This window comes from Xiphophorus hellerii, chromosome 1 (assembly GCF_003331165.1).
Source record: "Xiphophorus hellerii strain 12219 chromosome 1, Xiphophorus_hellerii-4.1, whole genome shotgun sequence".
NCBI lineage: Eukaryota > Metazoa > Chordata > Actinopteri > Cyprinodontiformes > Poeciliidae > Xiphophorus > Xiphophorus hellerii.
The window spans coordinates 8819327-8835876 of record NC_045672.1 but is presented as its reverse complement, the minus strand read 5'-3'; the positions used below and the strand labels follow the sequence as shown (position 1 = coordinate 8835876).

Sequence of the window (16550 nt, the reverse complement as noted above, 5' to 3'; positions counted from 1 at the left end):
CGTCTGTTCCAGCCCACTGGACTGAAGTGAAACAAAGACAATGAAAGAAAGTATATTTCAGGCCGCTACCCTGATTTCAGTTGCCTTAGGTAAGTACTAACTTTTTTTTCTTGCTGAACATCTTGTGATTTTTTTTTTAAGTATTATTATTATTGTTTTATTTGTGTGGTGGAATTGCTGCCTGATGAGACAGAAGTTAGTGGGTTTAACCAGGGTTTTTACTGAAATGAGGTAAGCGTACTTTATATGTGCAGTCTTAATACCCTAGTGAAATGTTTAATTGTTTTTTTGGGGGGGGGGTGGTATGTATTTTCCCCTGACCCTAATTAAGTGTAGCTCAAGTTTGAATATTGACTTATTTGTTGGTCACAGATGAAAACAATTAAAAATGTGTATTTGTCGTATTGTAAGATGTTAGTTAATGTACTTTGAATGCTGCTGCTCGCGTTCTGACTAAAACCAGGAAGATAGAGCACATAACACCAGTTTTAAAGTCCCTCCACTGGCTCCCTGTAGCTCAAAGAATAGACTTTAAAATACTGTTGTTAGTTTATAAATCACTGAACGGCTTAGCACCACAATACATTAAAGATCTGCTTTTATTGTATGAACCTTCCAGAACTCTCAGGTCTTCCGGTTCTGGTTCTGCTCTGCATCCCCAGAACCAGAACCAAACGAGGAGAAGCAGCTTTCAGCATCTATGCACCACAAATTTGGAACAAACTTCCAGAAAACTGTAAAACAGCTGAAACACTGACTTCTTTTAAATCTCAACTAAAAACCCACCTGTTTAGAATTGTATTTGAAATGTAATCAATTACAAATTTATGGATGGAACTTGACTTAATGTTGATTATTGATTCTATATTGCATTGTGTTTCTGTGTTTGTAATGATGTAAAGCACTTTGAAATGTCTTGCTGCTGAAATGTGCTATACAAATAAAATTTGATTGATTGATTGATTTGTTTTTAGAATAATCTTGTTATTTCCAGAAATACAAATTGACAATAAACTCTCGTGCACTGCTCAGATTGACTCTGTCTGCAGCAGCGACTACACTTTCAGTGCAGGTTGAAACCCTTTGGTGTTACTCAGAAAGTGATGCTGCTCTTTCTACATACTGTAGAGAAACCAGGCCTTCATTCAGCGTTTCTGCCTGTTTTGGCAACTTGTCTGTCCAAATGAAGGCTAAGCTCATTTGTTTCACACAAAGAGCTATGAAGCAGAAGGGGGTCAAGCAGTATGCCTCACTTCAGACCATTTTCAAAAGAAACAATAACCAGACTGGCCCAGAATATCATCTCAAACCCCACCCATGTTCTTCATTCAGAGTATCAGTTTCTTAACTTATTGACTCAGAGCTCTTGCATGTAGACTGAGCAGCTGCAAGAACTCATTCGTTCCACTTTCAATCAAAGCCATACACTGTAACAAACATTTAACTGTGATTGTTTTATATATTAATTTCTCTTATAATGGATTTAATATACAAGTGGTTTTAATCATTTTATTGTTTCTGCAAAAATTTTAAGTTTCTCCTAACCTAACCTATTTACTTTTCTTCTGTCAGTATTAATAACCAAATTTAATCTTCCAAAAATCTTTGTTAGTATAATTAGGAAAGTCAAGTTTTTTTGCTTCTTTGTTGTGAGTTTCATAACTTGACTGTAGGAGTTTTATCTTGCCAATTAATCCTGTCGTCATTTGATTTATTGGACTTTTTTTTTTATCATGACTGTGAGAGTTGTGTATTTTGTCCCCATCCTTTCCATTTATAAAGAAGCCGTTTTAATCAGATGGGGGAGTTCTTCTGCTGTCGATTCATGATGAACATTTGTGTTTTGAAATTTACACATGGTACTGTTCGATACGTTACAGTGCAGTTCAATACATGACGATATTATTGAAGAGTACATTTAGTTCAGAAACTCTGTTAACAAAGTGATGGATGTTTCCAGACCTTCACTTCTCTAATAATACTTTTCTGTTTACAGACAATGAAAACACATAATTTAACAGTAGAATTTGCACATCAGACCAAAATAAAACATATTTAATTCAGAGATGAGGCTTGACAAAAAAGCATGCCTAATATGTATTGTTATTTCTAAAAGATATTTTTGAAAATAAACAAGCCTAATTAGAATACGTCCATCTGTTCATTCTTTACCTGAACACACTTGTCCTGCATGGTCATGAGGGTGGCTGATGCCTGTCTACAGTAGCAGGTATACTGGGTGAGAGACTGGGTACACCCTGGACAGGTTTACCTATTTAGCATCAGGGTGCAATGTTACCTGGAGAGAAAAAAACTTTGAAGAATATATTATTCATCATTGAAACTAAAGCATTTCCTTTTATTTCCAATGGCTGTTATAAAGTATACCATTAGGTTGTTTTCACATCTTGATGGTATATATAAATATATAAAAATGTGTGTGTTTGTGACTTGTTTGCTTCATAGGGATGGGCCTTGGATTTCTGCTGAGGATTCTAGTTCCTCTAACTCCACATCAAATTCACTGGATCCAAACGCCAGGGGAAATATTTCTAAACATGCTTCAGATATTTGCTGTCCCCCTCATTGTGACAAGCGTGATCGCAGGCAAGCTAAATATGAACGTAGATACTTGATGTATGAACTTATTATTATTATAAAGATGTATTTGAAAGTTGCTCACTCATTGTTTTGTGGATAAACACTTGACCATAGCTGTATCTGGACATTAGATTCATATGGTGATCTTACTAATTATTTCTTGTGACTAAGAACTATAAGAAGATAAAGATGAGTTCAGACCTTTAGACTATTGTTAGGACACACATGAACTGGCATGTTGTCCTAGTCATTGCTCAGGCACCACATGAACTTCTGGTTCTGCTCTCATTTCTCAGGAGTGACTGAATTAAGCAACAAAATGTCCAAGAAAATGGCCATCTTCACTGGAACCTACATCTGTGGCACTACCTTCATTGCCATAAGTATTGGTAACTTTCTCATAGGTAGCAAATTTTAATGTAGATTTATCAAGACCACCATAGAGGGTATTGTGTTATTGTTTTTGACATGCTGCCTGAGACTTGTTGAAAAAAAAAAATCATAAAACTGTTCATTTAAAAGTGCATCTCAGGACAATCAAGATTGCTGTACCGTTAAAAGCTAACATAAAACAATAGCAACAGAATGAAATAAAGATTTTAAAAATCCACATCATCATAATCTTCGAAAAATAGGTTCATCTAAAAAGATGGGGTTTTAGACCAGATTTCAATAGTCAGAGTGAGGTGATGTTTTTGTAGATTATTTGTGTTGTAGGGTTGACTATGGTGCTAATGGCTAAGCCTGGTGAGGGGCAAGACCTTTCATCCACTGAATCTCCGGATGTCCCACCCTTCTCCATTCATTTGGTCCTTCAGGACCTTTTAAGGTGAGAGAAGAAGAGTTCAGGCAAAATTCCTGCTTTTCTGCATATTAATGTTATAGTTTCCTGCATAGAAAAGATACAATAGATGTTTTTTATCATCTCTAACAAATACATACTATAAGTATTCATACTCCTTGAACTTTTCCATATTTTGTGACATTACAATCACAAACACGAATGTGTTTCATTGGAATTTTATGAGAAAGGCCAAAACAAAGTGGTGTGCAATTGTGAAATAGAAAGAAAATTATTAGATTCAAAACATTTTTTACAAATAAAAAGCTGAAAAAGTGGTGTGCAAAAGTATTCAGCCCCCTTTTCTCTGAATGCAATCAATAGCCCTAAGAAGTTGCCTGATGAGTATTAATGCCTAACACCTGTGTGTAATCTAATCTCATTATAATTTAGGAGTGCACATTTATTGCTTTGCTTATCATTTGCTGTGATAAATGTCCTGCAATAAGAATTTTGATTTTTTATTCTGATGATAAATTAATTCCAATTGTTTTTGCTGTACCACGCAGCCCCCCCTCTGCTCTTACACCATATTCCCTGTACCTGCTTCTCTTCAGCAAGAACAGGGAATATGGTCAGAGTTGACAAGAAGATTGATGGAGCCAAATACAGGGAAATCTGTTCGAGTCTACAAAAGATATGAGACTGAGGTAGAGGTCCACCTTCCAGCAGGACAACGGCTGTAAACATAAAGATGGGCTACCAAACAAAGTCCAGATATAAACCCATCTAAAAATCTGTGGCAAGATCAGAAAACTGCACTTCACAAATGCCCTCAATCTAATCTGACTGAGTTTGAGCGGTTTTGCAAAGAAAAATGGGCAGAAATTTCAGTCACTACATGTGCAAAGCCTGCGACAGACTGGTGACCTATCTAGGGTGTTCACCGCCTCTTCCCCGAAACGTTTTCTGGAGATAGGAACCAGCACCTCCAGAACCCATTAGGGACAATTGTGTACAGAAAATGGATGGATGGATGGATGGATGGATGGATGGATGGATGGATGGATGGATGGATGGATGGATGGATGGATGGATGGATGGATGGATGGAACTTACACTAAAAGACTTGCAGTTTTTAGTGTAAGTCTCTATTACAGCTTCAACTGTAATAGAAGCAAAATATTTTTCCACAAAATATTGACTTGGGTCAGTGGTTCCCAAAGATTTTCTGGGCCCCCCTATGGATTATAATAAAATCCCCCCAAAAGAGAAAAAAAAATCAACTGGGCACACACATCGTTCAACCAGACATAAACCTTTACACACATTTTGTTTTCAAACTCCACCGAAGTTAATTTCACACTTCAGGTTGCAACAAAACTACAAACCATCTCTACAGTGAAACACTTTTGTGTAACTGTTTAGTTTTTGTTTTTCATTCATCCATACTGCTTCCCGCGACCCCCTTGCAATGGCACTATGCCTCCCCTAGGGGGCGAACCCCACACTTTGGGAACCGCTGACTTAGGGGGTTGAATACTTTTGCACATTGCATTTTTCAGTTTGTAAAAATGTTTTGAATCATGTATAATTTTCTTTCTGCTTCACAAATGCATACCACTTTCTGTTGGTCTTTCACAATAAATTTCAATGAAATACACTTATGTTTGTAATGTGACAAAATATGGAAAGGTTCAAGGGATATAAGTGCCTTTTCTTCCCATTGCTTGAGTTAAAACTATGTTGGTTTATGTGTAAAATTTATGGTGAAAAATTATATCCTCATGTTTTGTGTCTTACAGTTTTTCTCAGTTGGTTTGGTGCTTTTCTCAGAACATAATTAAAATTCACAAAAACTTCTTGTTCAATCTTCAAATTATTGTGCCTCTTAAGCACATCAAAAAAAGAAGTTTCTCATTTCTTTCAACAAGTTACAAATACTTTTTTACATTTATGCAGGTGATTCTATCTGATTCTCTGATTCTTCTTACTTACGTCATGTTCATAAAAATTAATTATGTCATAAGTTTGGTTTTCCGATTGTCTTATGTTCCCATTTCTACTTTGTTTTTGTTTTTTTTCTTTGTGCTCTGCAGTTTTGTCTTGTTCTTTCCGTGCCAAACTAACATGGTCGGGTCAGCAGATTACAGTAAAAGGATAAATGTGAATTTTGCGGTCTCTTGCCATTAACCTCCCATAATTACAATTTACAATACTTATCAAAACTTTAGCTGTAGTTTACAACAGAACATCCCTTCACACTGTTATATTGACAACACGCCCAATCAATTTGACTGTCACAATGAAATGAGGACGTTTAATTCCGAGGCATTGGCACGTTCATTGACTCAGATGTTTAATTTTGAGAAAGAAACTGGCTTTTGCAGATAATCCAAGGTGTTTTGCTGCTTGTAGAAATTGTTTTGAGAAACGCACTTTTTCGCAAATGTCAAGAATGATTTGAGAAATGCACCAAAGCGACTAAGAAAGACTAACATCTACAAGCACAGTTATTTTGTGACTCTCCTTTGACTCACATAGGAACATGATTCCAGAGAGCTTTCTTCAGGCTTTCTATGAGCAGGTATGTTTTTATTCAGAAGCACAGCTCACTGTGTAAATTCCCATGTTGAGTTTGGAAAGTTCCCACAGTTTATTTATTTTCCTCTCAGTACAAGACTGAGATTGTTCATATTAAAAGAGAAGAATCTGTCCCCAACATTGGTCAGGTGAGTATTTTTTTTCCTGATCTTTGTTCTTTTTCTATAACAACTTCCAAAAGTCTTCACAGCCTTTGTGGGGGGAAAAAAAGTCTTTTCGCCATTGGTCGAAGCTTCCCAATACACACCAGTAGAGCTGAGACTGTATAAACAGCTGATGTCAGAAGCAGAAGTCAAGAGATTTTGGATTCCTGTAACGATGTAAATGTGATGCAGATGTGCATAAAATATCTTCCCGTTTTGGCTATGAGCAGAGGGAATTTGTATCATTTCTTTATTTATGTATTCCATGAGTTTAGGCACCTTTAAATTCCTCCATGTAAGCAGCTCTTTATTTAGTTTCTTTGTTTTATTTTGCCCGAAAAAAAAAACACTAAAAGACTTAAGTGATGAAAAAATTGTTTAAATACACAAAGACTGGGGGTTTTTTTATGTTTGTATATATATATATAAATGTTTTTCTATTGAATTTGTTTCTTCCCACCTCTCAATCTGAACGGGGATTTTTTGCTAAATACATTTTTACAAAATAAATCAAAATAAGATACATTGAAGTTTAGGATTTTAATGCGACTAATTGTGGAACAGTGATATTTATTGTCCAATAATGAGGCACTTCTACAATATTGCTCTAAGAGTTTTAGAAACAGCATATTTATGTTGTTTTTTTGTTTGTTTGTTTGTTTGTTTTTTTGCACAGAATGACACCGAGATAAGACTGATAGGCAGTTATGTTGCTGGACCCAACATGATAGGACTGATCGTCTGGTCTTTTGTCATCGGCATCATGTTAAACAAGGTGGAAAGCAAGGCCAATGTCACTGTGCAGGTCATTCAATGCCTCAACGAAGCAATAAAAATCACATTTAACTGGATCCTGTGGTAAGATCAAACAGTGCATCATTTCACTCTTTTACCAAATTAGACCCATTTTTAACATGAATATTATCTCAATTATTTCCGATCAAACACAAGAGGAAGTCACCAGTACTATACCACTTAAATGTCATTTCAGTTCTTGTATTTACGGCAAGAATGACCGTTAACCTTCTTAACAAAATTAGTAAAGCAAAAATTTTAAATGCCTATTTTATTTAGCCTTCTGGCTGCTTTTTGTTTCAGGTACTTGCCAGTAGGAGTGTTGTTCCTGGTTACACACCAGGTGCTGGAGGTGCAGGACTGGGGCGCCATCATTAAACTTGGAAAGCTTTCAGGGCTGGTTCTTCTGGGGTATGTACACCTCCTGTGTCTCAGCTTTATTAATAAGTTGAAACCACTGAACTCTACATAAGAAGGAGAGAAACTGCTTTGAATGTTATTTACAGAACAGTATCACTGATTTTACTGAGATTTCCTCCTTCTTTATGTTTAGAGATCAGTTCTTATGAATACAATCCAGCGATGACTTTGAAAAGCATAAATATCTATACTGGATATCGACGTTTCGACTCGGGAGTGTACTGTTAGAATTCTCTAATTTTTGCCTGCTTGTAATCTGACCACTCGAACCCTTGTGTGCACTTTGATTGAGTCCACACTTCATAGAGTGGTGTAGGGGCCCGGTTGAGTATTGGAACCGGGTCCTTGACTGCATGCTAGTGATGCCATTCAGCCATTTAATTCAAGCGTGTAGGACAAGGGAAACTTCTAAAAGTCTGGTACACTGGCTCTTGAGGATTAGATATCACCAGCTTATCCATGTGTTAGAAAGGTCTAGTCAAATCCAGACCTATAATCACTTGATTATAGGTCAAATGATTATAGTCCGCTATTTTGCGGAGAGGAATGTGACAAACAAATCATAACAAAACATAGAAACAGAAATAGAAAGAGCAAAGCTGGTGCAGACATAACCCAGCAGGCTGCAGCTGGAACTGCAGCAAAAAGGTTGATCTATAATGCATAATGTAGATGTACGAACATTTTCATAGATGAATGGTTACTGGGAAACCATGCATCATTTTCTTTCCACTTTACAGTGATGAACTACTGTGTATTAGTATATCATATAAAATCCCTCCAAACACTCTAAGGTGTCTGGTATTACCATGACAAAATGTATAAAAGTATCAAAGTTAAAGGTCAGTGAGTACTGACCTTTAATACTTAATAACACTGAGCATGACTTTATTGTCTCTTTCAGGCTTATAATCCATGCCCTTTTTGTTCTTCCTGGGCTTTATTTCATAATCCTCAGAGTGAACCCTTATGTCATCTTCGAGAAGACCTCAAGGGCCTTGTTGACAGCATTTGTTATTGCGTCCAGGTAATAACAAATGTTATTTGTTATTACCTGTCAGAGTGGGACTTACATTCAACAAGTCCCACTCTGACTTGTTGTCAGAGTGGGACACCTTTCTAGTTTCCACACATGAACAGTGCTCCAATAAAGGATGTGTTTTCTGCCTAAGCTCCGCCACTCTGCCCATCACCCTCCAATGCTGTGAAGAGAACATGAAGGTCAATGTGAGACTCTGCCGCCTCATGCTGCCCATCGCCACTACCATCAACAAGAATGGGACCGCGCTCTACGAAGTGATCGCTGTTGTCTTTATTACCCAGATAAATAACATCGTGCTGGATGTCGGCCAGATAATCACCATTGGGTAAGCTACTTCCTAGATGTGCCTGGAATTGAGAAAACATGCATAGTGGAATTGTTAAATTGTTGGGGGGGTTCTTATAACAACCAAGTAACTATGTTACCTTTAGTTGTTAAAGAAATGCAATCAATATGAAATATAAATTAAAAGATATTTGGCTTTGATATTTAATGCCTTGAAATTGGCCATTTGTCTCTTTAAAAATTATACTCTTTGAAACTCTGCCTTCAGAAAGTCATCACAACAACAGCGCTCCTCTATTAACCTTTTAAGTTTCTGACTGTGTTGCACTCAGAAGTAGCTCATATGCTGAGCTCAGGAAATGCACAGTTCCACGTGTTTGCTAATTGCTGCTGGCTAGTCTGAATGAGCTGAGGGTGAGAGTTGTGGGAGAGGGGTGCTCTGTGAACCTTGTTCAGCTCCAAGGTTCCAAGCTGCCACTTTCAGAGCTTTGTCTGAAAGTGCCGATCAGTCCACAGAGGCACAGCTGAGTGGTTGTCATGGGATTTCAGATTTCTCCAAAAAATGCATGAAATTATGCGACACTCCAGGTATGTTTCTGATGAGGAAATAACATTATGACACGATGTAAGCTCAAAAAAGTAAGTTTTGCATAATACTAACCACTTAAAGAGGAAAGGCTGACACACAGCTGTGTGTTGTACCTAAGACAAAAATGCTCATGAAGGCTGTGCTTGGTTTGCAGCTTGACTGTTTCCATCATCAGCTTTGGAACTGCAGGGATCCCAGTAACGGGAGCTATGATCACTATCCTGATTCTGACATCTGCGGGACTGCCTGCAGATGATGCCTACGTTCTGCTGGTGGTGGAATGGCTTCTGTAAGTCCAACTTGATGCTCACAGCCTGATATTTGTGTTTCAAAATTACTTTGAAGTGTCACTGAAATGATAAAAACCACTTACATGATTTAAACAACAGCTTTTTACAACAAATGGCCTTGTGATGTAATCAGCATGAATCAAACCCTACACAACTAGGCTGAGTACAGGGAGGCAGAGAAGGTTCTGAGCGACTCTTAGCGAAGATTTGAGCCATTTGTCTGAAGAACCTAGATGGAGTGATGAAGAAGAGGGAGCTGGTTCTACTGAAGAACTGCAATCCTATTTCTTTGAGCCATGTAGTTCAGGAAGCAAGGATGACTCCAGCATTTCTTGGGAGGAACGATCTGAGCTGGACATCTGTCTCCTCCAAATCACTGAATCGTAATAAACAGATATAGTAGTTATTCATATTTAAACCCAGTTTAATTCAAATAATCCAGTTACTTACATAATCGGTTCAGGCTTTGGGTATGTCCAACATGTAAATGCTGAGCATGCTGAGCGTGGCGTGGAATGAAAATTGCGGTCAAACTTGACTGCTTGCTTTAGTGCCTCTGTGTGTGAGCAGAGCTCACCGGGTAACAGCTGGGAACGATTATATGCATTTTTTCCTTTTTTGCAGACTGTGTGGGGCTTTAGGGGAAACATACTGTTGGGGAAGCGCAGACTGACGTAACTCATCTTAAAACACCAGAAAATGTCCATGTTCAGTTGCTGCAAAAAGGAGAAAAGCTGCCCATTGAAAGCACTAGAACATATAGTGATAGAAACCATAAAAGAGAAGCAGCACAATAGACATTTTTACCTTGTTCTGTATCGGCATATCGTCCATCACTTGTATATGGTTTGATTTACCCTGAATACGTCACAAGATGGAAGAAGAGCTGGTGCAGCTGGTTGTTGTAGAGTGAGAGACAGAAAACCTTCAAGAAAAACAAAGCTGAGTCTGACAGCATGCTTCTTCTCTTCCTCTGGGCTCTTCAGAGACCATTTCTGCACTTCGGTGAATGTTCTGGGAGACTGCTTTGGTGTGGCTGTCATCAATCATCTGTGCTACGATGACCTGATGAAGTCCGACAATAAAAGGTGAATGAAATTATTCAAATTACATGTTCATTTGCAAAGACACAATGTTGCCAAAAGTATTTGCTCCCTGATCCAAATCGTTGAGTTCCGGCGTTCCAGTGGCTTCCACAGCTGCAGGTGTATGAAAGCCACCACTGAGACTGAACAAATAGGTCACTCTCAATAGCAACAGTGAACTTGAGACTAACACCATGATGGGATGCCATCTGTGCACGACTTAAATTCATTACATTTCCTCTATTCTAGACCGGTGTGGACATTTTGTCTGAAGTTTCAAATCCTGCCTCAAATGTAACAAAAAAAATATGTACAGCAGCAAAGACTTTCGTCCCTAGACTCCAGAATACAAACTGGCTGTCCCCTTAGTTCCTCCTTTCCCTTTACTTTTGCTGTATGGAGAGCATCTTCATATATGCTAGCTGCTGGGTTGCAAAGAAAAACGTTCTCCGAGGGGTTATTGCCACTGCCATTGAATAATTGGCCACTCCCTGTGTGTGTGAAAGCAGATGAAATAATACTTTTGTCAACATTGTGTAAATCCCTTTCTGAGCTGTATCAATGGTCTCTGTGTTATTCACACATAACCTCACATAACAAAGATCTAAATGTATCACAATGTCTTCAGTTTGGAGAAATGTGAGCATAGATTGTTATAAGTCATTTACACTAAGTGGTAAGACAAGAGGTACTTTAGTCCCAGTTTGTCTTGAACTTTATTGACCATGTTTTCCATTTTACCTGTTAGCATTGAAAGGACTCGTTCCATCAAGGACATCGAAATGGACTTATCCTTTTTGGATTCTGATGAAGAGTTCATCTCCTCCACCCCTTCATCCCACTCAAGATCCATTTCACCTAAGAGAGGGGATCATCTCAGAAGAGTGGTAACGCCACCAAGCTGAAACCTCTGGATAGGGACGTCATCATCCGGGGGTGTCTGAGCTGCTCATTTCCATGTTTGCCCCTGTTTTTATTAGGAGGATGGGGCCATATCAGTTTATTCATGTGTTTCTTTGTTTCTATTTTTTTTCAGTTCTTGCAAATATGAAATTATTTACTTATATCTCCATATTTTATTGATGTTTAATTTAATGAGTATGTATAACTATTGTTATGTGTTTGAATAAAACTGATCTGTACTACAATAGATTTTATGGTTGTTACTTTTCTTTTTGCATGCTCACTATTTACGGTCTTTTGTGTATTTATAAATTTGATCTTTCTCAAATGGCTGGTTAAATATACTCACCAGCCACTTTATTAGGTACACATTACTAATAAATGTGTACCTTATTAGGTAACAGATTGGATCCCCTTTTGCCTTCAGAACTACCTTAATCCTTAATGGCATCGACTCAACAAGGTACTGGAAACATTCCTCAGAGAGTCTGGTCCATATTGACATGATAGCATTAAACAGTTGCTGCAGATTTGTTGGCTTCACATCCATGATGGAAATAATCCCAAAGATGTTCTATTGGACTGAGATCTGGTGACTGTGGAGACCAGTCGAGTTCAGTGAACTCATTGTCGTGTTCTAGAAACCAGTCTAGGGGAAACATACTGTTGGGGAAGCGCAGACTGACGTAACTCATCTTAAAACACCAGAAAATGTCCATGTTCAGTTGCTGCAAAAAGGAGAAAAGCAGCCCATTGAAAGCACTAGAGCATATAGTGATAGAAACCATAAAAGAGAAGCAGCACAATAGACATTTTTACCTTGTTCTGTATCGGCATATCGCCCATCACTTGTATATGGTTTGATTTACCCTGAATACGTCACAAGATGGAAGAACAGCTGGTGCAGCTGGTTGTTGTAGAGCGAGAGACAGAAAACCTTCAAGAAAAACAAAGCTGAGTCTGACAGCATGCTTCTTCTCTTCCTCTGGGCTCTTCAGAGACCATTTCGGCACTTCGGTGAATGTTCTGGGAGACTGCTTTGGTGTGGCTGTCATCAATTATCTGTGCTATGATGACAATGAAAGGTAAATGAAATCATTCAAATTACATGTTAAAAAGACACAATGTTGCCAAAAGTATTCACTCCCAAATCACTGAATTTAGATTTTCCAGTGACCTCCACCTTTACAGTTGTGTGAAATCCAGCACTGAGGCTGTGGGAAAAAGCGTGCTCTCAGAAGAAATAGTGGTACCGACATTGGATGCCACCTGTGCACTACGTCTAGCCAGGTGCGCCGTATAAGGGAGAAAAGTTATGATAATTCCAAGGGCCCCTGATCGACAGGGGGCCCTCCACAATTTATTATTTTTTTTATTTTTTCAGTAGAAATGAAAAAGAAATGGGGCCCTGTCAATTACAAAGTTAATCATATTGAGTTTCCTAAAATAGTTTTTAGCAGTACAAATCAAATGTTGCCCCTCCCAGACCAAAAAACACACATCCATATTTGCACTGAATCCCCCTGGATCTGCATGAAGTGGTTCGTTCCTGCTTAGCGCTTGACTGTGACGATGTTCAGCAGCAGTCTGATGTTGTCTGTGTATTTAATTAGAGTTTTCTGTGTCCCCGAGTCTTTGTGTTGTCCTGTCTTCCCCTTGATTGTTTCCCAGGTGTGTCTCGTTTCTGTGATTACCCTCCCGTGTATTTAATGTCACCTGTGTCCCAGCGTCTCTGTCGGGTCCTCGTCTCGTTTGGCGTCTCGTCTATCTGTTCCGAGTCCTTCGTGTTGTCCGTTGGTTAAACGGTTGCTACCGGCGTCGAGCCCTGGCTTCTGCTCGGCCGTGCTGCCCGTTGTCTTGGACTGAGTTTATTCATTAAAATCATTCATTTATCGCATTCCTGGGTCTACAGCGTCTGCCTCACCACCTCTCACCACCCGCACTTCTTGACAGAAGGACCCGACCAAACCGATCAAGCCGGCTTAAGAAAGACCATAAAGGACTATGTCGAGGAGCTGGCAAAGCCTTACTCCGCCCGTCACCGCCTGAACATAGCCACACGCTTGGTGATCATGCTGGATTACTGGGTCCCGCGACTTCCGCACCTGGGGCTGGCGGAGTTGCAGGAGGAGGCAGAGCGGGAGCGCCTGACGGTGGTTGCTGTTTTGAAAGGCAACACTCTGCCTCCCAAACCGCCAGCCCAGATCCCGCTCCAGTTCCGGGACCAGCACCTCCAGCCGGCGATTCAGCCGGCGTTCCAGCCGGCGCACCCGAGGCCGAATCAGCCGGCGTTCCAGCCGGCGTTCCAGCCGGCACTGCCGGCGCACCCGAGGCCGAATCAGTCGGCGTTCCAGCCGGCACTGCCGGCGCACCCGAGGCCGTTTCAGCCGGCGTTCCAGCGTTTCAGCCGGCGTTCCCGAGACTGAGACTCCATGTGTTCCTCCCGAGACTCCATGTGTTCCTCCCGAGACTCCTAGTCGCCACCTCCAGCGCCGCGGGCGACCGCCGGACCGCCTCCGTGGTTCCCGCCTCCAGCGCCGCGGGCGATCGCCGGACCGCCTCCATGGTTCCCGCCTCCAGCGCCGCGGACGGCCGCCGGACCGCCTCCGTGGTTCCCGCCTCCTTTGCCTCCGCCCACCCTGTGGGTAGTTTTTTGTTTGTTTTTGGACTCTTGGCCCTTTCTCTGCCTCCGCCCACTCCGTTGGGTTGTTTTTTGTTATTTTGGACTCTGGCCCGCCGTCCAGCGCCCCTCCACCCACCCTTGTGTTTTTTGTTTTTTGGGCGTCTTGTAGCCGCCCTTGAGGGGGGGGGGGGTAACTGTCATCATCTGTGTTGTCTGTGTATTTAATTAGAGTTTTCTGTGTCCTCGAGTCTTTGTGTTGTCCTGTCTTCCCCTTGATTGTTTCCCAGGTGTGTCTCGTTTCTGTGATTACCCTCCCGTGTATTTAATGTCACCTGTGTCCCAGCGTCTCTGTCGGGTCCTATCTGTTCCGAGTCCTTCGTGTTGTCCGTTGGTTAAACGGTTGCTACCGGCGTCGAGCCCTGGCTTCTGCTCGGCCGTGCTGCCCGTTGTCTTGGACTGAGTTTATTCATTAAAATCATTCATTTATCGCATTCCTGGGTCTACAGCGTCTGCCTCACCACCCGCACTTCTTGACAGTCTGATCCTTTATGACATGCGTCATAAATCAGCACCAGTAAAAATCTAAAATGGTGAGTGTTTACCACTGATGCTGGCTGACTTGTGGGCCTGAAGTACGTCTCACAGATTGAGAAGTGTTTTGGCGCCAACTAGTGGTTAAAGTGCGTTAGATCAGTTTTATTAAATCAGACGTGCGAAAGTAAACCTGATTTTGCCTATTAAACAAAATATATTGTTTATCTTTAAACAGTTAAAAAAAACAGATTTTTTTGTTAATTATTTCAGTATCTACGTGTTTTTTTTTTTTATTGGTCTTTTTCTTATTGGTCTCTTTTCTAAAATTGCGAAACGACGGACTCCTACACGAAACTAAGGGTTAAATCGGTTTCGAAATGTATCCAATGTTTTTTAAAAAAAGTCTATTTCTTCAGTTGAAAAAACCAAAATCAAGGTATCCAAGGAGACGCGGGAAGGCTTTTCCAGACAGAATATACTTTCCGGGGCATTTTTTAAAAAGTGGGACAACTTTCATCCAGTTACCTAGCATTGGACACCAAAACATTGTCGTGAACGGCTGCGATAGACTGATGCGTGTGTCTGACTGGACCACAGAGAAACGATGAAAAAGAAAGACAGTCTAATTCAGGTGTACTTTGACATTTGTTAAGTTTAATATGCAAATGAAATGTTTAATATTTCTTGACGCTAAAGAAGTGCCTCTTACTACACTGTACTACACCAAACAATTACACGTTAAGATTTTATGATGCTACAGCAATTTTTATTTTTTTTTTGCCTCTGTTCAGATCACATTTAACCACCGACAACAGATTTTAAAAAATCTTCAGTGGTGTGAGTAACAATTCCGGATGTCCAAGAATCACAGGAACATATTATTATTATTGTCGTCCCAAAGGCAGTCTTAGATCACACACCAGTGGTCATCCATAATCAACTAATTTCCCAGGTGGATTCTTACAAATTTCTTAGAATACAAATTGGTAAATAAACTCTCATACGCTGTTCAGGTTGACTGCGTCTGCAGGGTGGTTTGGTTGAAAAGCTTTATTTTATTTTTTTTTCTTCAAATTTTTATAATTTGATTTATTGGATATTTTTTTAGCATGACGGTGAAACAGAAACGTGGCATCAGTCAAATGACTTCTTTCGCCACAATGACTTTGTTTTCATCGTCAAATCTCGCCACAAATCTCGCCAAATCTCGAGATTTGATCCACCGCGAGAACTGGACGGTGTCATTGTCACATGTTCCAGCCTTCCTGTCTTCCTGGCCCCACTCACACCGCTGTAGAACCCATTTACAGCACACCCAAATATAATAACTCTTTTATAAAAATAAAAACTAAAAAATGTGCTACTCTGCTTCCCATTCTCTCAGCCCTCTCAAAGAAAGCTACTGTATTGGGTGATTTTATTACTTACTTATTTATTTTGTTAAGCTTTGAAATGGACATGAGCTGTTGGAGGCACTGAATAAAGTATAAATAAAATCAATAAGCGAGAATATTAGAGGGTGTCGTTCAAAAGTTAATTTATGTCAGTAACTCAGTTCACAAACTGATGGATGTTTGAAGACCTTTATTTCTGGGCTTAATAAAAAACAGTATGTTTAAGGTTATTTTCAAAAGGTAGTTTTGAAAATAAACAAGTCTCATTAGAACATATATTCTAACTTACTGAATATGATTGTGGGCCTTATTTATTCTATTATTACAGTGAAGCTTGTTTGTTCTGCCAACTTTCAGCCAGCACTGGACACCAAAAAACAACTGATAATCCTAACCAGCTGTGAGAGACTGGCCCGTCTGTTCCAGCCCACTGGACTGAAGTGAAACAAAGACCAAAGACA

General features: G+C 39.9%; 1 protein-coding gene across 1 annotated transcript; it reads left to right on the top strand.

The window, feature by feature from the left end:
- Nucleotides 1–7: 7 nt before the first annotated feature.
- LOC116719631 (excitatory amino acid transporter 3-like) lies at nucleotides 8–11702 on the top strand. The gene is made up of 13 exons (XM_032562201.1): nucleotides 8–89; nucleotides 2467–2607; nucleotides 2898–2990; nucleotides 3319–3430; nucleotides 5927–5969; nucleotides 6058–6114; nucleotides 6806–6987; nucleotides 7228–7335; nucleotides 8249–8371; nucleotides 8517–8711; nucleotides 9415–9549; nucleotides 10537–10638; nucleotides 11384–11702. Exons 1-13 carry the CDS (start codon nucleotides 41–43, stop codon nucleotides 11538–11540), a joined length of 1497 nt encoding a protein of 498 aa, XP_032418092.1. The 5' UTR covers nucleotides 8–40; the 3' UTR covers nucleotides 11541–11702.
- The last annotated feature ends 4848 nt before the right edge of the window (nucleotides 11703–16550 follow it).

Coding starts and splice junctions, on each gene's coding strand:
- LOC116719631 (XM_032562201.1), top strand. CDS start 41: ATGAAAGAAAGTATATTTCAGGCCGCTACCCTGATTTCAGTTGCCTTA. Junction 6,115..6,805: donor CTGTCCCCAACATTGGTCAG/GTGAGTATTTTT, acceptor TTTTTTGCACAG/AATGACACCGAGATAAGACT. Junction 8,712..9,414: donor GGCCAGATAATCACCATTGG/GTAAGCTACTTC, acceptor CTTGGTTTGCAG/CTTGACTGTTTCCATCATCA.